Source organism: Molothrus aeneus, chromosome 6, assembly GCF_037042795.1.
Source record: "Molothrus aeneus isolate 106 chromosome 6, BPBGC_Maene_1.0, whole genome shotgun sequence".
Taxonomy (NCBI): domain Eukaryota; kingdom Metazoa; phylum Chordata; class Aves; order Passeriformes; family Icteridae; genus Molothrus; species Molothrus aeneus.
Genome location: NC_089651.1, coordinates 10,029,685 through 10,056,416, shown reverse-complemented (window position 1 = coordinate 10,056,416; position 26,732 = coordinate 10,029,685). Strand labels below are relative to the sequence as shown.

Sequence of the window (26,732 nt, the reverse complement as noted above, 5' to 3'; positions counted from 1 at the left end):
CTGAAAAAGTTGCAAGTGAGAGGACAGCAAGTGAGATTCCCCATATTTTGTCTAAAAGGCAGTTAAAGGATCAGCAAAAGCAAAAAAATTTCAGTTACATAAAAGAACAAACACGGCATCTTTTTAGAGCTAGCAGGAGTTAGCTATGCATTGGATTCCAGATTGCTCTACCAGTGATCTTGGCTCTAAACCCTGGTTTGAGACAGAGCATTGTTTATCTGCTAGCTCAACAGATGACTAATCAATGTACTACAAGAAGCATTAATTAAGGCATTAATGGACCAAAATAAATTCTTCAGCAGCAGTTTACATTCGATATTAAAGCTGGTCTACCAGGGCATTTAGGTCCTATTCCTGAATTAGAATATATAACCCTCTCAGAGAAAGTGTAAAAAAAGGCATTAGGAATCCAAGACAGCAAAAAGAGGACAGGCCAAAGTAAGAGGAACAGTGATGGAATATGCAGAAAAAAAGCAGGAAAGAAGGTGGCTTGAAGCAATGTGGAAAAGACAAAACTGAGTTCCACCCCAAAATCTGAAGGTAACATAAAGGGGGAGAACCAAACAGAACCATGGCTGGAGAATTCAATGAAATGAAAAAACACAGTCCATTTGACTTCTTAGGGAGAAGAAATTGCTAATGATGCTGTTGTCTACTCTCACTTTCCTGTGTGGGAGAAGCTGTAAGGAAGTAAATCCCAAGTCTGAGAAGTTTCCCTTCACTTCAAGAACACAGTACCACCTTGGGTTTGGATCTGGTAAATTCTGTTGCTTTGAATAAAATGAAGCCTTTGTATTATTAATGCAGTACATAAAAGGTTAACACATATAACTATCCACAAAACCTTCCACAAAAGCCTGCCAACACATCACTTAGGGCAAATTGAGATTTCAGGGATGCTCAAATCCAGTCAGGAACTCCAGGCCTTGCAAAAATAAACAAAACTCTTGCCTTAAGAAGAAAAATGGTTTATGTGTGCAGCTTTTCCACTTCTGACTTCATCTACTTCTTCTTATGACAACTTTCTACAAGAACACATTCCAAGTAGAATCATTCAAGCTGTATTCAAGTGTCCAGGAAATCCCATGTGGTTATGAAAGCTGCCACCAAATGAGGGGCTTTTGCATCCAGCAGCCACAAAATATTCCCAGTCAGGCAGCAGCACTCCTGCATGGATTCTAAATGAAGTCTTTTGAAACCATTTGATAGCAATGTTAAATATGATACTCACTACCAAAACACAACTTTATTGATTAAACACCAATTAAAAGACCAACTGAATGCAGGACAAAGACATTTCAAAGAGTGTGGTACAAGTTAGGTGTTAAATTTTTAAGGAGCTGTACAAGAAGGGGAGGTGGCAGTTAAGACAAACAATTTTCTCTCACAAACTGCTCCAATACAAAAAGGTTCATGTAGAGGCTCAGGAGGTTTTCCATACACTCACTCATGCAATAGAAACATTCTTGAGCAAGTCCCATGTGAAGTATTGCAGAAATGGCTCCAATCACTCTCATGTTTACATTTGAAAACATAAGAAAGCAACAACAAATTCTTCTCTAGAATACAAAACGTGTTTGTTTTCTATGAAGTCACTGGAAGTTCACCAGGAGGAAAGTTTCTCCCACAGCAGCTAAGGTCAACAAAAGTCGTTCTTTGAAAGAGCTGTCAAACATTTCACTGATTTCCTCTCTTAACTCCCTCAGCAGAGGTACTGTGGACTTACCATCTGCATTCAGAATTCTCTCAAAAAGTTTACTCCAGAAATCACTGTCAGGGGTCCTAAAACAAACAGAGCAGCATTCAGTGGAACAATACACACACACACACATATATACACAATGTGTCTATCAAGGTCTCCAATTATATTCAGCACCAAACATCCTGGGAGAACCATGCCTGAAAAAATAATTTCACTCACCTGAGTAAATATAAAGGAAAGCTAGGAATGTGATGCTCATTTTATATGTATGGACCCCATTCTCTTTCTCCAGTAGGTTTCTGGATAGTAACTACACAGGTCTAAACCAAATGTTTATACAGTTGCCTCTACTAGCATACCTGACCACTACCATCATTCACACTAAGCCACAGCAGTTTTAGTTTACAGGAATTATCAAGAACATTTTTGAACCAAACAACTTGGGAAACTCCTTTTATTAATAAGGGGCAGAGGTGAATCTTATTTACCCACTTGCAAGCTAACAGGGCAATATTAAAGGAAAGCTGCCAGAAAAAAAAAAAAAAGAAGAAAAAGGTGGTTTAGAGCCAGTTTTGCTTCCTTTTTACCCCACCTTCCATCTGCCAGCGTTCTGTACAGATAATATTTTGGAGACAATTAATAGTAATAAATCCCCCTCTCTCCCAGATGTACCCACACAACACGAATAAAAAGGTTAAGTGACTCATTTAAGTCTCAGAAAACTGATATTAGAGCAAACCCTTTGTTCTTCAGTCTTGCACTGCTACTGACTACTGAAGCATTTTTCTCCCTCGAGCTAGGAGTTACAGTGGCTTTGAAACAAATTATCTGCCTCTGCTTTATCTAAGTGACTCACAAAACAGCAGCAGCCAGTCTCAGAATGAATCCAGCCTGTACTATTTGTGCTATTTCACTGGTAACTCTTATATTTGCTAAAATAATTAAGTCAATGCAGAACCTAACCAAGAAAACAATATACAAGACTCGAGTCCATTTTCTTTGTGGGATTAGATGAGCAAGAGGTGTGGCAGAGGAGATGAAGTGTTGCTAAGGAGGTGTCAAGAGTTCTGAGTGACAAAAATAGTCCTAAAAATTCAAATGCATATATATCCTGACTTACATAAACCTGCACAGATGAAGTTTGCTAAAATAGTAGTGAAAACAGAAAAAAATCACCATATCCATTCTTTAATAATGGTAAAAGCCCTCCCCTGAAAAACAGGCTGTCAGCATTATACTTGGAGATGAAAAAACCAACTTGATCACAATTTACATTCTACCTTCTCCTAAATCTCTACCACAATGTTTCAGTGGTTTCCATTCGTTCTGTCACCTTTTAAGTGGGTTCTCCTTTATTGAAAGCCATTGACCTTGGAAGAAAATGTTGTGCTCTACCCTGCAATTCCCCACTACTTCAGTATTTTGCTGAACTGGTAGTAAAATCAGTAGCTCTTGCAGTCATTCTGCTATATCTACATTTGTTTAAAAAAAATAATTAAGTCCAGTTTAAAAAGCTTCCTTGAGATAAGAGGGTCATGGTTGTTGTATTTAACACCAGTCAGCCTTCTAGCAAGAAGCCTTATTTCTAGCTGTCAATACCTGAATTCTCAGAACCATTTTGAGGAAGGTTATTCTGTCAATAAAATCCTTGAAAAAAAAGTACCCCAAAACAAACCAACAAACCACCAAACCACCAAACTAACTCAAATGAACCTCAAAGAAATAAAAAAATCACTTGGAGAACTTTGAACACAAAGGACAGAAGCAATGTCATCTTTACAAAAGTAGAATTACTAAAAACAACAGGAAGAAGAATCCTGTGTCTTCAGGGGTGTTACAGTGTCACCAGCACGTGTGGCTGTACGCACAGGATGAGAAATTGATCTCCATCAGCTGACTCTTCTCCCAGGGAATACTCAGTTGTGGAGCCTCTTCTGGTGGATGAAGGCTCCCTACAGCAGTGAATTTGCTTGTCACAGATGACTTGAAAGCTTCAAACTGACTAGAGCAAATGTCATCAATCGATAAGAACTAGACAGACTAAAAGATCCATGTGTGAATGGAAATGGATTCAGTGCAAATTCCTTATTCCCACATAATGAAATAGCTCATTTACACTGTTGATATAAGACTTCAGTACAATGTGTAACTAAAGCACTTATGCAGACATTTATTGGAATAACTGATATTGAAAAGTAAGTATAGATAATGAATGATAAGTCTATAACACTTTCAGAAGCAAAGCAGAAGAGAGGGTGGAAAATAAATTCCTTATTTGTACTCTGAACTCCCAAATTATGAACTGATGCATGCAGGGGAGCGAGAAGCCATTACAGCCTGGTTCCAGCTCCACAGAACTTGTGCCCAGACTTTATCTTCTTCCTGCTGTGTCTCCTGTAGCCCTTCACAGGTCTCATTCCTCAAGACTCCCTCCAATTCCTACCTCAGCCCAAAATCGTAATTTTTTCAATCCAGCATCCCCAGCTTTGACTACAATTCCTTTCCAATATACTTCTCCCCTCCAAACTCCACTGACGGACGGACAGCCCTATCCTTCCCAACTCAGACTTACAATTCCTCTTGCCCCAGTTATCCAGACAGTTACTGCTCTTTTTCCCATACCCACATCCTGATCGTGTCCCTGACACCATATTCCAGCCTTCTCAACTCAGGCTTTATGTGGCTTCATCTGCAGTAGCTCAATTTAATCTCCTGCAGAATTAAATAAAGGAAATCATAGTAGGAAACCAGACATATACCCAGTTAAAAAAAAAAAAAAAAAAAAAGACATTTTTTCCTCTGTACACAGCTTAAGAAGATTGGATTTTTTCCAAAGGCTGAATACAGCAAACTGGGAGATGTAAGCAGCGCAGGTTGCTAGGGAACTGGACAACTCCCATGCTGGTAATGGGTTTTCTTAAAGCAATGGTCCTAGGAGTGATCCATGATCCTGAATCAGATACCTGTCCAGCAACTGCTGGCATGAGTGCAGAGTTCTGGAAAATCCTTATGAAATGCCAAGGCAAGAAAACCTGCAGTATGTGCCTAACAAAATAAACGACTGTTCAGTCTAAGAACAAACAAAGGGCACAGGAAGGCAGAGCAGACTGATAGTCAAAACATGCAGCTAAAAGAGAGCAAACCAAACATACCTGAGACAAACAGCAGCTTCCAAAAAGCAGCTGTTTGCACACTTGCATCTTAGATGACAGTTTTAAATTATTTTCTTTGCTGCACAAGTGTACTGTTTCTACATCTGTTACACCCTGCCATCAGTGTCTTAGTAGAATGAAAAAAAAAGCAGAAAGCCAAACGAATCCATTTCTGAGGCAACATGCTCATGTGATCTTTGCCCCTCTCACCACCCACCCACTTACAAACTTCTCCAAGCTTGATCTGTAAAGGTGCTGACTAAGCCAGTCTCATCTGAAAGGATGGAAAAAGCAAAATCATCTCAACCTGATTATTCATATTCAACTTAAAATTGTCTCCTACACAGCACTGAAGCTACCAGTGAACAAGTCCAACAACTTCAGAATTTCAGGCCCCACAAAACTAACGCTTTTTGGCAAAACCAGTCCCAAGCTGCCGTAGTACATTCCAAACTCTGAAGATAGTACAGTCTAACCTCTGAAGATAGTATCACTATAAAGAAAATGAAGTTAGAGGTCTCTTCTTCCCCAGCAGCCCCTTCTGCAAAAGGACTTACTTTGATAAGTTTTGGCTGATTTTCCAGATGGAATTCTCCTGATAGACCTGGATATGATCCCCAAACAACAGCAAATGGACTATATCCGCAATGCCAACCAAGTCTACCTGTAATCACAACAAACACCAGAAAATTCAATGTCTATCACTTCCTGCTCTTACTGCTTTCACACATTTAAGTCGGAAGCATCTTTACACCAGAATCTTCCAGAGACCTGTTAAGCAAGAAAACTTCAAAAGGTAAAATTCTGATTTCATTGTAGGTTTCTAAATAAATACAGTAGCTAAAGTCACTGAACAGCACTGCTAATCCTTTCACTTAATGCCAAAAAGTCCATCAGATGCAAAATTCTCTTTATTCTCTATTTATTGATCAGAGCTTTCCACAGCGCTTGTAAATTTTAACTTAAGAAAATAGGTTTTGTAAAGGAAACACAGAAATTAAGATGTCCTACTAAATACAGACTCACCTGATAAGGAAGAGAACTTTCTGCCAGAAGCTGTTGCCCATGAGGGGTCTGAGCTGTGGGAAAGTTATAGGGCAAGCTCACTCGAGGCAGTACCCTCAAATCCAGACTGTGAGAGAAATCCACCACCTTCAGAGCATTTGGCACCTCCTCATTAGAAAATGCATCGCAGATCCTGAGCAGAAGAAGGACATTAGGCAGAAGACAATCCAACAAACTTTTTCTTTCTTTTAGAATTAAATATAACAGCATAGTGAAGGCGAGCCTTAGCCATGTCAATACTCCCCTCCGATGGCTGCTGTCAGAACTACTGCTGCTAGGGCTGCCCTGGATGGCAAGAGCTCACAGCAGGGAGCTTAGGGATGATAGTGCTGTCTCCACAGTAAGCAACAGGAAACAATAAAGAGTTGAGGATGATGCTATTTTTGTATTAGTCACAATTATCTGAAACAAAGTCTGTGGACTGTGGGAGTAGTGTGATGCCTTTTCACTGGTCCTGAAATGATGAGCCAGACACAGGTGATAAAAAAGGGGTTATCTTTGGAAGGATCCTTATGGTGCACAACACGCCAGATGAAAAGCGCTGAAGATGCACACATAACAAAGCAAATGCAATTTTTATAAGTTTAGCAAATTAGCATAACTGACAAGAATCCTCAATTAGAGACATAGGTGATGAGGTAATTTCCCCCTGGTTCTACCCATTTCTGAACAACCCCCCTCAGATGGGAACTAAACTTTGTTTATGAATATGTGTTTTGAAGAGCTGGTTTTCAGCCTTGGCTCTCAGAGAGCCTAACATTGGACCCTGGGGCTTGGAGCCACTGGGGAATTTGTCTTTCTGTCTAATAGAGTAGGTTAAATGCTAGCTATGAATGTAATAATAGGCTACAGAGCTACAAATATACATATGTAAAGAATATAGAGAATAGATAAAAGCAAAAAGGCAAGAATCAATTTGGAATCAGTGTAATGTTTTACTCTTCTACCTCTCCATCTAAATCTCAGAATACTTGATACAAAAAAATAATTAAGCTTGATAATACTTCTACAAACTTCTCCTAGTCTGCAGGTGAGGAAGGACAAACCGGAAGGGCAGGGAGGAATCTCTTTATTGACAACTGCCAAGCCAACAATATCCACATATCATAGCTCTCATGACTACTCTTCTTACATACTTGTATGCTCTGAGTTTATTTTGTAAGTTGTACTATGCACTTGTCCTTTTGCTATCTGAAAGACCCCCAAACCATTACCCTAACTTTTTGGCAGTTGTTTGTTTTGTATTTGCCACAGAGAAATACAGCAGGAGGTATCCAAGTCCATCAAGCCACTATTAGATCAGTGACTTCCAAAACAGGACGCAGCACCCTAAGGGATGAGCAAGACAACCCATTGCAGGATGTGAAGAAAATATTAGAACTTGCATAGTACAGGTATGTAATTTATAAATAATTATGCAAATAAGTTATTAATAAAATAATCACAAAGAAATTATAAGTAAAATATGTTGAGAGTATGTATGTTAGATGACTGTAGGCTCAAATTTAAATTTAATAGGTATTTTTAGCATATCAATGATAACTAAGAACAGCCCCAGTGAATTTATGTAATGGAATTATATCTGATTCATTAGACATTCTGGTTACTGGCTTCCCACTGATGCCTGAAGTTTTTAGCTTTTATGTATTTTTCATGTATTTGTAATTCTGTAGACTGTTAAATGCCTCAGTGTAACTTCCAGTACTTTTCCAGCTTTCCTTCCCACGATGAGCAGGCACTTATTAACACATTCCTAAAATTTTGTTGTCTTGTCTGTAAGTTCTCCAAGGACACTTTACTTTGTACCACATAATCACTGGCACTGGCATAATAAAGGTAGAAGAGGAGGGTAGAACCCAAGGAGATTACATAACCAACTGCTCCTCTAATTGGACAATATTGACCAGACATTCTATTTGCCTGATCTTATCAATTGCAAGGATCTAATTTGAGGCACTGGTTTTTGCCATATTATGTACCTGAAGGCACACAACCTTCAAGTAAAGGTTTGCTTTTGTATTATCATTCTAATATGGTCTGGAAAAGTTTGTGCTTTATTTCCAGACATCACCACACTTAGTTCACAGATCACATTCCAAGGGATACGTGCCTTTGTTAACATAACATGGGAAAGAGCTTAAAGAAGAAAATTAGGTCGGTGCATTAAGGTACAAGCTGGACTGCAGAGGAAGCCGAACACTTTGTTTAGAGTATCTGGACATTCCAGTGCCCCCTGTCTTCTGATCTCCTGGGTTTCAAGTATGTAAAGACAAGTTACGAACTATATTGTGACTTGCATTAGCGGTCAGAACCTTGGTAAAGCAGAAACTTAAAAACACAGCAAACCATAATAGCAAAACCATTTTGCTGAACATAAGTTTTACAAAGTCAATGTATACTATTTCTACAGGAAGGCTTATTCCTAAATTAAGTGTTTTCAGTCTTATCAGAATACACTGGAGCCTAAAAAACCTGGACTGCAGAATTAGGCCTGTTTTGCCAGTGGGTAGGTTCAGCACAAGAGGCACAGAAACCAACTTAAGGAATAGTGTAATTTTCTATAATGCAAGACCTTAAAGAATTACATGAGGAGAAGTTCAGCAATGCACCTCATCATTGCTGCCAAGGATTGCCTACAGCAATGAAGATACAGCACCAGTTACACCCTAAGACTTCACCACCCTCCAGAGCCACACAGCAGCTGGGGGACCCTGTCACAGCCAAGCACTGGAGATCCCCTCCCAGAACTGGGAATTCCTACAGGTGCATCCATCCACAGGCAAAGAGGCTTCCAACTGTGCTGGGACAGGGCCCAGCTTGACCAGGGGGCAATAAACAAACTGACCCACTTCCAGTGCAGGAACATCTGGGGTCAGCCTCCTCCTGGGTTCCTCCCAAAGCCTGGCCAGGGCTCAAGGAGCAACCCAGAGAGTTGCCTTTGCTCCTATACCCCCAAAACCCAGGTGTGGCCTTATCTGGTTTCTAAATACAGGAAAGTGAATACATGTTTTGACAACGAGTGGATACATAGATGATACTGCTAATGAGTCTTTGTTAATGAGTAGATACAAATAAAACATTTGGATCAGCTTTGGCTCAGGGCCTGCTGTTCAGGCCTCAGTGCTTCGGCTCAAGGGTAGAAGTTACAGCAGCGCGGGAGCTGTAGCTGAAATAACTGTTCTGTACCCTCCCATCCTGACAGGCAGAGACAAACCTGTCTCCCAGAAAAAACACCTCTGGCCTCAGATCTCCATGGACAATCTCAGCTTTGTGCAGCTTCTCTACCACATGCAGAAGATCATGAACAACCAAGAAGATGATTTCCTTTGTGATGAACTTACGGTCACGGAGAATATCCTGAAAAGAGAATAAACATCTGTCTCTGTACCTTTCTACCTCAGATTAGGTGAAATATTTATAGCTCAATTTTGTTTCATTATTCATTTGTACAGACGTAACAGTCCCACCATAAATTCACTATAATCAGATTTTGCCCAGACAGAATTACAAGAACTGTAAGCTAGGAAACATTATTACTCAAAATTGGACAAAAGACCAGGAGGAGGAAATTGAACTGAAGACTGAAATCACTACTGAATTTCAGTCCTATTTGTATGCAACAATTCAAAATGCACTTACAAGACTTAAAGTGCGAATCATTCAGCAAGACATTAATTGCTATGACCTTGCTGTAGCTGACTGGAATGTATTGAAAGAGGTCAAATTAAACAACAGCTTTAGATGCAAATCTCGCTGTGGAATAACATGTGGTTTTTGGCCCCAGTCCTTTATGACTCACAAAGACAGAAAATGTGAAAAATTGGTTCAAGATTGTCTCGGAGAAGCACATGATCTATGAATGAGAAACCAGACCCATCTGAGGCATTAACAGACAGCCCTGATTTGTATACAGATAAAGCCCAGAGCATCTGTATTGCAGGATTAGACAGGAGAAGCTCTTCAGCAAGGAGCGTAACACCTCTCCAAACTCACTACTGGCACCCAAGCAGGAGTTTGGACCTTCCAACTGTCCCTGGTTTGTCTGTACTGACCCTCAGTGTGAAGCAATTTGTATCCTTGTGCACAATGGCACAGCCATCCTGGTACAGGTAACAGCTGCAATTCTCACTGAAGCTCTGGTCAAAGTCAGAATTCAAACGCTTCTGTAACTCAAGGGTGATATAAAAATCCCAAGGCACAGGCTGAGAATACACCTACAAGAAGGTACATAAGAAGAACATTTATTTTTGGAATAAAGTGAAAATTGCTCATTTTCATATTCTTCTCATCCTCTTTTTTTTCCCCCTCCCACTTGATCAAGGAAGATATTTTTCACAGTCAGAAACTTTTAAACTATATCCTCAATTAGGAAGAGGACTCAAAGTAGCAAACTTCTTGCATGGAATTCAGAAATTAAGAGTTCATATTAATGGATGAGATTTTACCAGTTCACACTTCTTGTACAATAACCATCATGTGTGTTACCTTTATTGCAAATCCCTTTGCATCCCACTGGAAAATGCATCCAGTTGGAATGGCAAAAAACATCTTGTATTCTTCATCGTTCCAATATTCCATTTTGATGCAGTAAGTCTCATTTCCTGTGTTGAAAGTTTACATTCATGAACTGTCACAGTAAATAGCTCTTCCCAAGTCATTCCCCACCTGTGGCACATAAAACTAAGAGGGTGGATATGAGCCATAATTCAAACCCATTAGAGCACAAACTCTGCACTGCAAAGGGTCTGGCACACCTACCCAGCTCAACGTCTTTCTCAGCCTCCATGTGAGGCAGAGCTCCAGCCTCCAAGTGAAAATCTGGAGAAGCAGTCAGTGATGACAGCACAGAACCTAAAAGCTTTTTACGCTGTTCAGGGCTCCACAGGAACTGAGCCACATCATCATCTAAGAAAACAAAACAACATGTGGAGATGAGCTGAAATTGTGTTAACTCTCTGCAATTTGGTTGTATCTGTCAGTAAAAGTAAGCTGGATACTGGAAACTTTCGATCCACATTCTGATTCATCTCTTAGCAAGTCAACTCATCTCTTTCCAATAGTTCTGGGAAGTCAATGGGACCCTTGTCTTCAAAACTGCCTTACAGACTTTTATCATGAGGTCTCAAGGATTCTACTGTAGCATCATGCAAAATGTATCTTTCACAAGAGACAAAGCTCTGAATTATTTCAGCCACAGCAGAATTCAAACTCATTCTGCAAATCAACAATCCTTTTTAAATCTATGCCCATAGCAAGTGATTAGTTTGGGGTTTAGGGAAATTTAGTCCTTTGATTATAGCAGAAGTTTTATGTAAGAAAAGGAAAACAAAGTTGGACTCCAACTCTGCTGTTCTCAGCAATGCTAAGAATTTATTGGCTTTTATGTCCTGGAAGACACCTGTAGGACTGGACTTATTTTCCTTCTTAAGAGAACATAAGGTCATTCAATAGATGAGTTGATCTGTAAAAACCAAGATAGCCTCAATGTTTACTCTGCTTGATCATTTGAGATAAAACACAAGAACTAGATAGCCTCCACTGCCTTCTCCCAAATGCCATGGCTGAAATGAGGGAGAACATTTTAAACTTTCACAGTACACACGTAAGAACCAGACTATCTACTGTTATGCCCACACTTATTTGAAGAGCATTGCACTAAGTACTGCTCAGGAAGCAATTCTGTGAAAGAGGCAGGAAATAGTGTAGGCTGGAGGCTACAACATGTTCCAAGCTTTTGTCATCACAAACCTAGGAAATTTACTGGTATATTTTGTGGGAATAAACTGACAGACATCTGAAGTAACTTTTATTTTTTACACGGTATTAAGAATTACTATATCCAGGGTGAGAGCTGCAGTTCAAGGGAGATGTGAAGAAATCAAGAAACAAAGGAACTAGAAAGATCCAAAGTTTAAGAAAAGACCATTAAAATATCTGAACAAATGCTTCCTTTTTTCTGAAGAGATTTTTCATCTTGCTCTAAACTTTAGTACATATGATAAAAACAAGACAAAGATCCATCCAAAATATCCCAGCTATTTAAGTGTCATGATTTCTAACTGTATTTTCCTTCCAAGTCCCAAGCATGCTTCATCATAAAATAGTGTGTAGGCACATAAGAACATAACTCTCCAGAGAAGATATACTGAAATTTCAAATGCACAATTCTAATAAAGCATCATAAGCCAAAACCAAAGGAGTCAAAGAAGGTTAAACACCTTGAACACCATCATCCAACACACATCTAATTCCCCAGGCCAGATTTTGAAGGCTTTTTGTGACCATTTCTGTTCTAACTGTAATCTAAATATTTAGAACAGAAAGAAACAAATGCCTTTAACTGGAAGAAAAATAAGCAAAAAAATTGACAATTTAAGTATCAATTGACAATTTAAGTATCTTATTCCATCAATAGGAATAAGAAGGATACTGTGAAGCAGCACAGCAATTTACAGCATAGTTAAAATGCAGATTTAAACCAAAATTATGCAACTTGCACTAGACTCCAAATTCCTATTCATTCCTTTCAAAGTAGTATCTTATCAGCACATCAGGAGACACACAATATGATGACAGAGAAAAAAGAAAGACAGACCAAAACAAAGCTACCTTAGCAGTTATTACTGCCATCCAGTCCCAATTTTTAATTTTGGAATTTGACCTCATTACTGCGTGCTTTACTACCCTAAGTAACTTCTCTGTCACCTTAATACTGACATGCTTTGGATGCGGACAAGCATCCTGTACTGCACCTCCCTGCTGCTTTAGACAAGGGAGACAAGTTCAATCACCAGTCATAGTAATGGGAAACACACAAAGCAGAGCGGGAAGGACAGAAAAATCCCCACATTTAGTGACAGGTGCAAGTTATTTGTTGTGAATGAAATTCAGTTTAGTACTAACCAGTAACCCCTTCAGCAGGCAAGCTCTGAGCCAGCTCCAGTTTCTCACTGATCTGCAGGTATTTCATAGCAGATGTTTGTGTAACAGAGGATAGAGAACCTCCTGAGACCGAAGCACCTGAGGAGTGAGTATCTTCCAGGCTTGCTTCCATGATGGGGCTGTAAATAAAGCCATCAAGTACTCAGATTAAGCAAAGATACAAGTTGTAGATAACAACACCCCGGGGACTAGGAGATGATACTGTGCACGCCCAGATTTAATTAACATGAAGGAATTCTTTCCCATCCCTAGCAGAAAACTGGAAGTCATGTCAGAGCTTCATTTCAGTTTTGATGATTGATTATACTCAGAATCTTAGTCTAGAGATGATTTCATTAATCTTCTTTTCCACCAAATTTATGTGCTACAAAAGAAGACATCCTGAATATTTATCACTACCTTTGCTAAACAATTTCAGTGCTTTCAAAGCAGTGAAGGGTTGGGTGGGAAATATTTCTTCCTAATTATAATCAGCAAGGTTTTCAAGGAACTTCCTAAGTAAAAAACACATTCAGCATGGTATATATGTTCACATCCTAAGAGCCAGCAAATCAACTCAGCTCTAGATTAAGAAATTCTCATATACCAGATGAATTTTCTTCACAATGATAAAAGGTTTTTCTTCACTCCAGCATTTTTACTCTGTAGAAGAACTAAAGTACAAACACTATAATCATTTTATATAGTCAAAATAAGTACAGGAGCCAATAGTATAAAAGGAACTGATGATTCTGCTCTTCATGTTTGATAATGAATATAGAAAGCACTTATTATTTCTCTGCAAGTTATTTGGTGAAAAAACTTGTACTTAAGTCCCACAGCACTAATGCAAAAAGCCAAGTGGGCTTGCTATTACCTCTTCAATCTGCTCAAGGCAAAATGGACCCTGAGCTAAAGAAATGGCTCTCTCCACAATATTCTGGTCTTTTCAGAAAACTCCTTCCTCAGCAACACTAAAACCACAACATGAAAGGCATGCAGGAGAAGGAGCTGTAGGTCCTTCACTGTAAATTACCTCAGTTTCTTTACACTGAGAACTTCAGTGTATGCCTCTTCACCCACTGGGGTCTCCTGATTCGGAGGTGCACTCTTGGATTCTGGACTATCTTCCTTCAGTTCACTCTGAGAGAAAGCAGGAGCTGGGACTCTCTGAGCTACCACCCCGTGAAAGGGCGTGGAGGCCAGGTGGGCAGCCCTGTTAAAGTCACACGTGTCCTCTGGGTTGGCACAAAGCGTCTTGTTCTTGTAGGAGCCAGTCACAATTGCATCCTCACTCAAACGCTCAATTCCATTCAGCTCATCCTGGAAAAAAACAGAAAAGACAGTGAAAGCCTGCAGATTTTAGGACAAATCTTTCTTTTCTATAAAAGCTGAACATTTCTCTTCCCTTTCTTCCACTCCACCACCTTCCAACATGAATAGGACTTTCAGCCTTCAGCAATTCTACTTAGCACAGAATCCCAGAATGGCCCAGGTCAGAAGGGACCTTAAAGGCCATCGACTTCCACCCCTCACCATGGCAAGGGACACCTTCCACAAGTGCAGGTTGCTCCGAGCCCCATCCAACCGGGCCTGGAACACTTCCTGGGACAAGGCAGCCACAGCCACAACATGATATTGCCAGTACAAGCTCATCATCACCCCCTTCAATTACTGCCATGCCAGGCAGCACTTTAGAATCCTCCTTGTTCACACGTGACGCCAGCCCAGCCAAGCTGACTCCGTCTGACAGCAGCACACGCTGCCTTGGTGTCTCCTGGGCAGGAATCTGCCGTGGGCTCAAGTGTTTCCTTACACAGCCTCCTGCTGCTGCTGCCGTGCTTTCCTTGGCACTCAGGGAATCCACAGGATTACGAACAGCCAGAGGCTGACGGGCACTTTTCTGACGGGCACCATCTGCTGAGCAACTAAGAAGAAGTTACAGTCAATTGCATATTTATTAGAGCAGCTGCCCATCTCCAACAAATTCCACTCAAGAGCTAAAGTCTATTGATCATTCCAATCAACCAATTTCTACTCCAGAACCAGCAGTAAGCAACAGATACAGCTCTCCAGAATGAAGCAAGTTCATAGAGCAGCTTAAATAGTTCTAGGTTAAAGAACAGAAGACTATTTCCTCATCATGGACTATGACTAATCAAATAAAAAAAACCCCAATATAAACAAAACAAAACATACACCCCACACACCCCTACAAGAAACAGTTATTTCAGCTGCTACAGCAAGGGTTTGATGCTTCCCTTTGTCTTCCCTCAGAAATCCAGGTCTTGAATAATTCTACCTTGTATTCTGATTTGTCAAAGTAGAGGATTCATCAAATATAGAGAAAAATGGAACAGCAGCTGGTGGGGGAAGCAAACATACACCTGTAAAGAAAAACCAAGAGGCTCTATCATATCCACAGTTCTTCCAAAATAGCATATCTAACTCTACTTTAAATAGTTAATATGCAGTTCTAAAAGTACTGCTCCTAACAGGAAGTTCCAGAGCTGGCATATAAAGAAACCCATTTAAAAAGGTTTGGTTTTGCCACGTTAATGAACCACCCCTTTACCACTATATTATGTGAGCTAACTTGCTGTGTTTAAACTATGCTTCAGAATTTGTACATTTTTCTGCAAGACTGTCTTATTCCTCTGTTTCTCCTTAGAGTTTAAAAATGTATTTCCACTGTGGCTGTCTGGGGATTCATCAGGAGTCTGGATAACCACAGTCAACAACAACAAAAGTCAACTCTGATCAGAAGTAAAGTTCTTCAGGATTTGACCTTCCCAACAAAACTTATCAAAATCAATAATATACAATTTTGGGATGTATTCCCCTAGCCAAATCTCTGAGGAAAAAGGACTTAAGGTAGTTATCTATCTCATGATAGTTTTAAACTCTTCTGAAATGTTACTGAGACTGCAAACATAAAAGATGGAAGAAAACTTTCCAGCTACTGAAAGAAAAATGCTCTTCTTCTTCTTCTTCAAAGTCCTTTCAAATAGTGACAGTTCTCAGATCTCAGATGCTCCATGATTTGCTCAATAAGGTAAAGACACTACTAGCACACACACTGTCATTCTTCTAATCCACCTAAACTTTGGGTTTTACTTTTCTGCCTTCTTGGTATTCATGGAACACTTCCCTTTAACCAGAGCTTCTTGTTAATTGTAAAAACTTGACTACTTACCCTCAGAACAAGATGGTTTATGTAGCTGAGTATCTTCATAGACCTGGAATTCACTGTGAAAAAGACAAAATAACCGAGTTTGTATTCTACAGACCTTCAGAAAACCTAAATAAACTCTGTAAAAAAGGCAAGCCAAGATGACAAATGCTTCTTGCAAGAAGTTAAGATCCCTCAGACAAATAATCAAACAGACTCAGAAAGAGCACAGATCCTGGTTACAGGCTGATGCCAGGCTATATTCCATTCTAGCTGAGAAAATAGGCTGCTAGTGATCCATGTTACTAATCATACCTACATAGCCTCACAAGTGTTCTCCCTGCTGTCACAAAAACCCCTCTATTACCTTTGTGACTGAGGCTGTTTCTCCCCATATTCTTTTGCACTGGGAAAAGTAAATCCTTGCATTCCCAAAGGTGTCGAAGCTGCCATTACCTCTGCTGCCTGTGGAAACAAAGCCACATTTCAGTTCTACAGTGGTTGCAAGCCTACAGAAATGCTTGCAAGTGGTTGCAAGTTGTACAGAAATGCAAGCCAGGCAAAAAGGTTCAAAACCATGAAGATAATCCCATTTAGCCATTAAAACCCTGATAGAAAATGGTTGCATTTAGCCAGTTTTATTTGTACTTAGCTTACCTGCATGAACAAAGTTCACTTTTATTGCATAGTGAAGTTAAAAGGCATCATTTACTCTTTGCAACCATATTTATACTTTCATAGGAGATTTTAGTTACCCTGCAACTATTAAGGACATATGTAAGCAGTTCAGTAGCTTACAAAGTCACAACTCTGTTTCATTATTTAAAGTACTTACTGTGAAGGCATTGTTTTGGAAACAGAGAAGGAAGAGATAGAGAATATAATTTACAAGTGAAGAATCCTTTCAAAAGAGGTTTAAAATGTGTTAGAATAATATCAGAAATTCTTCCTTTTGGCTTTCTTGTACTTTTATTTAAAATTGCAGCTATTTGCAGTTAAACAAGGACAATACCTGTTCATGTGGTTGTTGCTGCTTGTTATCTTCTTTCTTCTTTAATTTCTTTTCCAGCTCCTCAATTTTCCTTTGTATTTCTTCCTTCTTCCGTTCTATGGCCTGTATTTCATCTAAGAAAAAAAACACCTCTAAGGCCCAGTGCCTATTTCACATACAATTGGTGGCTGCAGCTTAAACTGTCAAGGGGCCGAAACTTCTGGTGGTCTTTCCCTGTCCCACAGCTTCCACATAAAGCTTTTGAATGTGTTATTATATCTGCACCTCACAGCACTTAAACAACTACTCCTGTAGAAACAGAGAAGCAGCTGCAGTAACAGAAGCAAATACAATTTTATGATTCCATCTGGAATGCCTTACTTGCTCCAGTCCACTTTGGAACATACCCTCATCTTTCTTTCTTGCTTTCTTCCTGTAGATTTCAGCTCGGATCTCTTCAAAAGAGAATTCATCCACTCCAGCATAAACCTTCTCTTTGCAGTACATGACCATCTCTTTCTTTGCCTGAGCATCCTGCTGCTGATGCTGCACCCGCAGCAGGGGGTCCTCCCGCTCCTCAGGTTTGCGAGTACTTAACACACGGTTTATGCTGGGCTCAATTTTGCAGGGAGTCCTAAAAAAGCAGGAATTTATTACTTAGGCTTGGTGAACTTCACTGTAGCACAGAAAAGCAGGCATGGAGACAACAGGACTAGTTTCAGAACCTAGTTTTGGAGTAGTGTAAAGATATTCTGTTCCATTCTTAGAAAAAATGCATGAGAAAATTGGAATGAGCAACACCAAACTACTCAGAATTGTGTGATAACTAAAACAAAACAAACAACAACAAACAAAACAAGACAAATCCAACCTAAAGTGTCTATAAGGTACAGTGAAAAACAAAATTCTTATGATGTCTGAAATGCCCAGCATCCTGCAGCAGGATCTGTTCAATTTAGTTCCATTGAGCTGTGTGACCACAGGCATGACAAGTCCCTAAACTCTGGTTTGTAGGATGATTATCTGGGAGAAAAGGGACACAGGAGAAAAGGGACTTTAAAATGGACATTCTTGGTCCAGATGAAACCTACATGCTGATTCCAGGAGAGAAGAAGCAATGCTGGTACAGCTTTACAAACACCAGCAATCCAGCTGACTTCAGCTGGACAAACTCAAATGTGGGAGTGATGATAAGGCAAACAGGTGCTCTGAATATTTGGGGCTATAAAGCTTTATTGGAGGAGTGTGGGCATCAATACCAAGATCCCAACAGGGTCCTTTTGCCAAGAACTCTGTATGACAGCTGATGGCATGATTTGCATCACATTTAAAGTTTCAGCATAACACTTCCACATTTGGCAGGTAACAATAGAATCATAAGGAAATGGATTCAAAGACAGAAAAAAAACCCCAAAATCTACTTTTAAGATTTCAGCTACAGAATTTAAACCAACATACCAAGTCTCTGCCTAAGTCCCTTAGAGCTAACTTAGCCTGGTGCTCAGTTCTACCCACTCCTTCCCTCTCCCTGCTATGAAAAGCCACTGCCTTGGTAAGTAACAAATCTTCATCCCAGAAAAATGGCCATGCCAAGAGATTTACCCTGGGATGTGGCAGCACTGACTTCCAGGAGAAAGAAATTGTCTTACAGTTTAAACAGGAATGCAGATTTTACACATTTGTCAACTAAACCATGGCACAGCCACGGGCAGAGCCACTCTGCAGTCCACATGCAATCCCTGCTGCTCACCACCTCTCAGCATTCCTTGCTTCCATGCAATTCCAACCTCTGGGAACTGTCTGTACTACCAAACAGTCTTTGCCACTCCTCTCTCAGAAGGAGCCTGTCTGTTCCCTGGCCAGCATCAGCCACCCTTGCAAAAGAATGTGCTTTCCTCTGCGCTAACTAAACCACCTCATCTCCTGGGATTTATCAGCATTTCAGGGAGCACTGTACAAGCAGCACACTCACCCCTCCACGACCTAAGCAACACTGTTGGCATGGCAACTCTGAGAGCTTCTTTCAAAATAAAACTCCAGATATGCTGAGCACAGAGTTCCCAAGACAGACAAAAAACAGCCACAAATCTGCCTCCATTTGGGGCTCTTTCACAGCAAACAGCACCCTAAGACACAGAGCTCGTGCTTTTGTGTCAATACACTGAGCTAAGCTATTAAACTCATTAGCATATATGAATATGATATAGGCCCCCACTTCATGAGCAGCACTCAACACTCCCCATGTCCTTACGCAACCTCTGCTGAAGCCTCTCTCTTCAAGCTGCAGCACTAATTGCTTCCAGGCCGACAGATTTTTAAATTCTCCCAGCTCCAGAGGCTTAAGTACTCGGCAAAACAAGTCCCTCTTTTAGGAAGCAGCTTTGGCAATTCCAGATGCAATCCCTCCACCTCCAACTCAGGACTCACATCATTTGTGGCTGAGCTGACTCGTCCACATAGGGGGTGAAACTGGGCACTGGGTGGGGCACTTCCAAGCCAGAGCTCACAGTGCTGCGAGGACGCTGTGGGAGGAAAGGCAACATCAACAACACAGGCATTCCTTGCAGTCTCCGCATCCCTCTGCATTCTGCATCTCCCTTTTCCTCATCTTCTGCTCATTTGGGCATTTTCTTACATAGAAAATTCAACTTGATGGAGACTTTTCCAAATCCAATTCCCTTCTGACACAGTCACAGCCCACCAGCTGAACACTGGCACCTAAAAGGCTCCTCCTGCACGTCCTCACCAGCCCCAGTTCCTCTTATTCTGAGGGAATGTTTATATATATTGAGGGAGATTATATATACACATTATCCTGGTCAGGCTGGGTATTCCTTATTTTCCACAGATGCCACAGTTCTCATTTTACAGCCAAGATTGTCCCAATTCTATGATAATATTCACTCCCTGTCCACCAATTAGCCTCCAGACTTGGAGTTTGGTTTTTTCTCAGTTTTCCCATCAGAGGCCATTGCAGCACCACAAAAATCCCTTAACACTTTCTGAGGTCCATTAGTAAAGAGAAGAGGTGGAATTTAGTCTGGCAACAAACTACTCTCATCTGCCTATTTCATTTCCCTGAGACTCTTCAGACCAAAAAAATGTACGTGGTGGGAATACTTCACCAACTCACACTTCTTTTCCATCCTTTCCCAAACTGCTTCCTGAGGCATCTTGAAACCAGCAGTAAGAGAAATCCCTACTTCCCTGTGCAGGTTTTAAGATGTCAGAGCATTCACCAAAGTTTACTTTTGTACTGACCTTCCATGGAGTAGAATTAAACATCCTTGCCTCTTCTGCCAGAAACAGGATATTTTATTTAATTAAATCTAAGAAATTTCATTAAGAGGGGAGCAAAGACTACTCTAAGGGCAGACATTAAAAGAAATATGGAAGCATTTGGAGACCAGAATTAATGTTTTAAACAGCACAAAGAGACTGGCAAAATAAATTTTGTATTAATAATTCTTCCTCGGTCTTCTCAGCTATATTAAATCTATGATTTAGTTAACTTTTCCATTCATGTAGGCAAACTGCTTTCTATCTGAAAAGAATGTTCCTGGAGTTTCCAAGAATTTTAGCCTGGTTGCATCCCTCCCTCATTCGAGTTTTTCTTACCAAGCTCCGCTTATAACAAGGTCCATATTGAAAAGATGAAAATACTTTTATTATCTCAATGCCTGAAGTTTTTAGCTTTTATGTATTCTTCATGTATTTGGAGTTCTGTAGACTGTTAAATGCCTCAGTGTAACTTCCAGTACTTCCCCACCTTTCACTCCCACAGGGAACAGGCCCTTATTGACACATTCCTAAAATTTTGTTATCTCTTGCCTGTTACTTCTCCAAGGCCATTTTATTTTGCAATCGCTGGCATAATAAGAGTAGGGGAGGAGGGCAGATGCCAGGGAGGAGATTACCTCACCAACTGCTTTCTCATGGGACAACATTGGCCAGATAGTCCAATTGCCCAATCCTATCAATTGTAAGGACCGAATTCTGAGCAATGGGCTTTGCCCTATTGTGTACCTGAAGGCTTTCAAGGAAAGCTTTGCTTTTACATTATCATTCTAACATGGTCTGGAAAAGTTTGTGTTCCACACCACGAGACCAGCAGAACAGACCACTGGGGACACAAGCATCATAAAGTCCCCCTAGGGCATCCAGGCATCAGCCTTGTGACTGTCTATGCTCCTTTCCTCAGCTCCAAAGAACATGGCAACACTGGGGCTTATCCAAGCACCTAGGAAACAAACCTGATCTCACAGGATTGATTCCCTTCACACAAGCTCTTCCATCACTTCTCTACAACAGCCTGAACACCTGTAGCACAGCTGTTCCTTTTGATGTCTAGTTTAAGCCATTGCAAGCTACTCTCTGTCATCCTATTGCCAGGATAAATATTCCACTGATACTGCACTTGAATTCTTTTGATCTGCGCTCTTCTCTTTTCCTCACAAGCGCTTCAAAACAAGACTTGCAGAACGCTGCACAGGCCTTCTTTGCACAAGGCAGCCAACAAGTTCTTCCTTCAGGTTCTAGTTTCCAAAATAATTCAACTCTTACCTCTCTGTCTTACAGATTTAACACATGCCTGCCTTCTCTCCCTTTCTCTGGCTCATGTTTTGCCTCTTACATTCCTTTGCTGCCCCCCAAACATTTCAGCAGGCCACCTCTGCCAATTCTTCTGCTTACCAAGAATTTCCTGTTCCTGAGTTTAAAACTCCACACAGTTTTTCAACCTTATTCAAGCAATATCAGCCTGCTAAACTTGAACAGAGTACACATGGCCAGGCACTCTTTAGGACAGCAACCATTCACAAGGGCATGCAGGGACAGGACAAGGGGGAATGGCCTTGAGCCAAAGAAGGGTGGCTTTGGATGAGATATTGGGAAGAAATTCTTCCCTGGGAGGATGCTGAGGCCCTGGCACAGGCTGACACACAGAAGCTGTGGCTGATCCGTCCTTGGGAATGCCCAAGGCCAGGTTGCATGGGGCTTGGAGCAACCTGGGCCAGTGCAAGGTGAAACCAGATATCTGTAAGGTTCCCCCTAATCCAAACAATTACACAATTCTATCATTTAATCTGTATTTGCAAGAGAGACAAACCACAGGAAAGGGAGAAAGAGACAACCTCTATGTCAGCAATCAGAAGTCATCAACTTCCACACACCTTCCTCTCTTTTCCCCATCCATTTTGAGCCTCCTCACCCTGCCAGAATTCCACGGTCCTGCGCTGAGCTCATTCTCCTTGGCCCTGGGAACTGGAGGTGCTGGCCATGACTGTGCTGCAAGTGTGGGAATCTCAGGTCCTGACACAGAATTTTCATCAAATACAGCAAAACTTGGAGCATTTGGAAGCTGTAGAGAGGCCTGAGGCTGGGAGCTTCTGTTTGGGTTCATGACTATAAGCAAGAAGATTTATGTCAATTAACCTTTAACTGCCACATTCAATTGCAAATCTCACTATATAGGGATTAAACTCCTCCAATAACAGGTTTTTTAGCTCTTTAATGTACCTTTAACTGCATCTCCCACACGACTAATGGGGGCTCTCACTTTCTTCTTCCCTCTGCCTTTGAGATCTGCCAGCGAACTTCTCTGAGGCTCTGCAATTTCCAGCAATCCCATATTGTCTCCATCAGGACTATCCTCAAGTGCCAGTAGTGTCTGCCGAGAAACACGGGCCTGAAACTGCCTAGAAAAAAAACATTGGAGAAGTCAGCATAACCTTCCCTATCCCGGGAACCCAGGTGAGCACCTAAGCTCTTCCCTTACTTGTGATGAGCCTGGAGTTTGTCCAAAGGCTCAGCCTTGCGCTGGAGTCCTTCCTGGAATAGCAGATCTGCTTTCCTGAAGTTGCCCCTGGCCTCGAGTGCCTCTGCCCAGGTGATGTAGAGCGGGGCCAGCGTGGTGCCGATCTCCTGGCTGTGCAGGTAACTGTACAGATCCAAGGGCTCGTTGCAGTAATCGCCCTGCAATGACCCAAGGATGTCGGTAATCACACAGCACTGCAGGGGCTCCCAGCCAAAATCTGCATTTCAACTCCTCCAGCAAGACCCCCATGATTTCAATACAAGTCTGACAGGAACAGCTCTAAGGCCAACACACAGAATTTTATAATTTCTTATTTGAATGTGAGGTAATTCAATGATTGAATTGCACCGTATTAGTATTGCTGAGAATGAACGGATATTTTAGATTCAGATGAAGTATAGCATATTCCTTGCCACTTTTAGAACTGGTAGATTACCTCAGCAAGCTAAAGATGGGGAAAAGCTGCTTTGTAAAAAAATGGACAACAAAAATTACAGCCATGGAGAGACAGGACAGGACCAGAAAACACTTAGCTTGCTTTGGAGTTTAAAAAGATGGGGATAGAATACAGCTAGAAGCTAAAATATCTGGTAGGACAGATATATTTTAGATGTTATATCTTTAAATCACTTCTCTTTCTCCTTAAATAAATATTTGAACTCTATTCAAGGCAGCTTTTTCAAAACAAAAACTTCTAGAGTTTGTAGCTGTCCAAAGTGAACAACCCTAAAAAATAGTCTGGAAATGAGAAGCAGAATTCAAGAGTAACATTTGCAGAAAAATACATCCAATATTGCACTCGTTGTGCAACACTGTTTGACTCTTGTCACCAGAATCAACATAGCTGTGTGCAGACAACAGGAAAAGGACCCAAGGAAAAGCAGCACCCAAGAGATGTTCCCAAAACACTCACAAACTTGAGCCAGAGATTAAGATAGCGAGGATCTTTGTAGTATCGCTGCTGCCCGTGGAGGGCTTGCACGGCCCTTTCCAGAACTGCTGCCAGGTTGCCATCCTTGCCACCCCCAGGGAAGGCCTGCTCTGTCCACCTGATGTACCTAGAGACAGAATGTGTTCATAGCAAGTCAGTTCTTAATAATCATCTGTAAAATATAAGAAAAAATAGGCATAACATTGAAACACAATATAGTAATTAAAAACAAATATAAAACTTAGCTTTCAATGAGTTTCTTATTAAATTAGAATGTGTTTCCCTGGCTTTTACAAGGATATGTGACCATTTAACTCTTTTTTCTGAAATAAAGAAAAACTTACCGCTCCCACACATCCAGAGGATCATCTCCAGAGTAAAATCGTATTTCTGCTTCAAACTCCCTAAAACATAACATCATTCATCCAATAAATACATTTGTATCACTGTAAGTTGATCTTGTATATTACAAATTAAGAGTTAATTATTAATTAAAAAGCACAGCCAAATCTCTCTAGTGTTTGCTGTTTAAATGCTCCATTGCAAAATGAAAAAGTTCAAGTCTGTACTACACAACACCTGCACTGAGTAGTTCTAAAATCCTAGAGCGAGTTAGTAGCACAGACATCAATTACTAAACTTCTTTTATGCCTTTTTTAATGCCTATGAGATTGGTACAGTTCAAGAAGATCTAGATAAAATGAGGAAGGAGGAAGATAAGGGGAAAGGAGCTGTTATAACATCACTTACTGTTTTTTAAGCTGCACAGCAGTGTGGCTGGAAGAGTCCTGCTGAGACAGTGCCTCTTGCAAGCTGGACATCACCCGTCCCTGCCTGAGGGGCTGCACATTCTCCTTGCTCAGCTCCCACTCGTGACTGTCCTCCTGGGACATGACCACCTCTCCTCCAATCCTGAACGCTTCTCCTTTAATCCTGCACTTAAAAAGAAATGGACACCTGTACAGCTGGGTACTGACCTGAAACCTGGCAGCTTTCCTAAGCCCATTCACCCTCAATTTCTGAGCAGCCAAAACACACCGCTTAGATACCCAACTTTTAGGGGGTTTGTAGAGGGACTTGGGAGTTTAATTCCCCCCTAAGGGAAATATATGAAAAAAGCACCCATCTTGACAGTGGAGAACCGAACGCAGGCAATATTAGCAGCAAAAGCCAATAGATTAAGCCATCTCCTTCCCTGGTGATTGCTCCTTTTCCTGCCCCGAGATCCCCCCACTCTCCTCACAGGAGCTGCCGACGCCTGCGCTCCGGCCAGGGGGAGCCTCAGCCAGGCTTAGTCGGGACCCCCTGGTTCTTCACCAGTTCGACGAGCGGCTGCAGCAGGCAGGGGCACAGCCGAGCCTCGAGCCCTGCCTGGGGCAGAGTGGCGGGGACTCCCCGCTGGCACCGACGGGAGCCGAGGCTGTCGGTGCCCCGGGACGCATCGCCCCACGCCGGGACCGGGCACCCCGCCATGCCAGGCAGAAAAATACGTCTCAGAGCGCCACAGCCGCGAACGCCAAGTACCTCATACCCTAAAGCCCCTCACGGATCCCTCACAAACATAGCCCCTCCGCCCTACACACCTCACGGACCCCCACAGCCCCTCAGGCCGCCTCCGCTCTCAGCCCCTCGCAGGCCCCCAGATACACCCACAGCCCCACACACCTCACAGACCACAGCCCCTCACGGATCTCCCAGTGCCCCTCAGCCCCGCGCCCCTCACGAATCCCGCAGCCGTCAGTCCCGCGCACCTCAGTACTTAGAGCCCCTCAGCCCGACAGGAATGCCACAGCTCCTCAAACCCTATTCACACCTCGCGGCTCCTCAACCCCACCAGGATCCCACAGCCCCTCAGCCCCTCATGGATCGCCGAGCGCCTCTCAAGGACCCCACAGCTCCACGCACCTCCCAGCACCGAAGGCCGCCTCAGTCCCTTACAGACCCCACAACCATGAGCCCCGAGCACCTTGCAGCTCCTCACGGACTCCACAGCCCCAACAGATCCTCGAGGGCCCGTCACGGCCCACAGCCCCTCACAGACTGCACAAGCCCTCAGCCGACGCCAGCCCCACAGGCGCGCGCCCCTCACGGACCAAACAATCCTCAGTCTCGCGAACTTCACAGCCCCTGAGGCCGCCTGGGTCCCTCAGGGACACCACAACCCTCAACCGCCGCGCGCGTCTCACCCCACGCGGCCTCATCCCTCACGAACCCCAATGCACCTCAGGCCGCCTCAGCCTCTAGCACCGCAGGCCGGCCCAGTCCCGCGAACCCCCCCCCCAGCCGGACGTACCGCACACAGCCCCCAGCGGCGCGGGCCGCCCGCACCCCCACAGAACCCCAGCAGCGCTAAAGCCGTAACGGCGGCGCCGCCTCAGAATTCAAACCTCTCCCACCTCCCCATTGGCCGCGCCCCGCCCCGCCTGATTGGCGCCGTCCTGCGTCGCCCCGGAGCATCACGGGAAATGTAGTTCCCGTCTCGCCGGCGGGGAAATAACAAAAAAAATTTATAAATACTGCGCTCGCAGTTAACCGAATCTGAAAGGCATACCCCTGTTCCTGCTCCCGTATGTTCCCGCCCTTTCCCTCTGCTAACAGCTGGAAGTCACTGATTCTCCATATTATTTCTCTGTCTTAAATTCATCCTGTCATTTTTTTCTGAGGTGCTCACTTCATGCAACTGGCGATGTGTTTTCCACTTTAGTGTCATAGAAAACCTCACTTTTTGGGTATCCCTGAAAAATAAATGGTTTGACACTGCCAAAAGTGGCACCCAGAAGTGTAAGGCTGTGTTAATAAGATGCTTAGTCCCATTAAACACCTTCTTTCTACAAGTATAAAAGGAACTGGCGATTCTGCTTTTTGTATTTGATAATAAGGACAGAAAGCATTTATTAATTTCCCTGCAAGTTATTTGGTTAAAAAAAACCTTGTAATTAAGTCCCACAGCACTAATGCAAAAAGCCAAGTGGGCTTGCTATTA

General features: G+C 42.2%; 1 protein-coding gene across 1 annotated transcript; it reads right to left on the bottom strand.

Annotated features, from left to right (window-relative positions):
* Positions 1 to 1,214: 1,214 nt before the first annotated feature.
* On the bottom strand, positions 1,215 to 26,082 carry BUB1B (BUB1 mitotic checkpoint serine/threonine kinase B). Its single transcript, XM_066552128.1, has 23 exons — positions 26,043 to 26,082; positions 24,500 to 24,682; positions 24,094 to 24,153; positions 23,732 to 23,876; positions 22,780 to 22,976; positions 22,521 to 22,699; positions 22,213 to 22,406; positions 19,431 to 19,525; positions 17,411 to 17,637; positions 17,025 to 17,137; positions 16,380 to 16,477; positions 16,037 to 16,089; positions 15,143 to 15,227; positions 14,516 to 14,768; positions 13,877 to 14,163; positions 12,823 to 12,980; positions 10,678 to 10,824; positions 10,405 to 10,520; positions 9,972 to 10,133; positions 9,134 to 9,276; positions 5,881 to 6,052; positions 5,412 to 5,518; positions 1,215 to 1,782 (listed from the first exon to the last, which is right to left on the bottom strand). The coding sequence occupies exons 2-23, from the start codon at positions 24,640 to 24,642 to the stop codon at positions 1,593 to 1,595; spliced, it is 3,324 nt and encodes a 1,107-aa protein (XP_066408225.1). The 5' UTR covers positions 24,643 to 24,682; positions 26,043 to 26,082; the 3' UTR covers positions 1,215 to 1,592.
* Between the last annotated feature and the right edge of the window lie 650 nt (positions 26,083 to 26,732).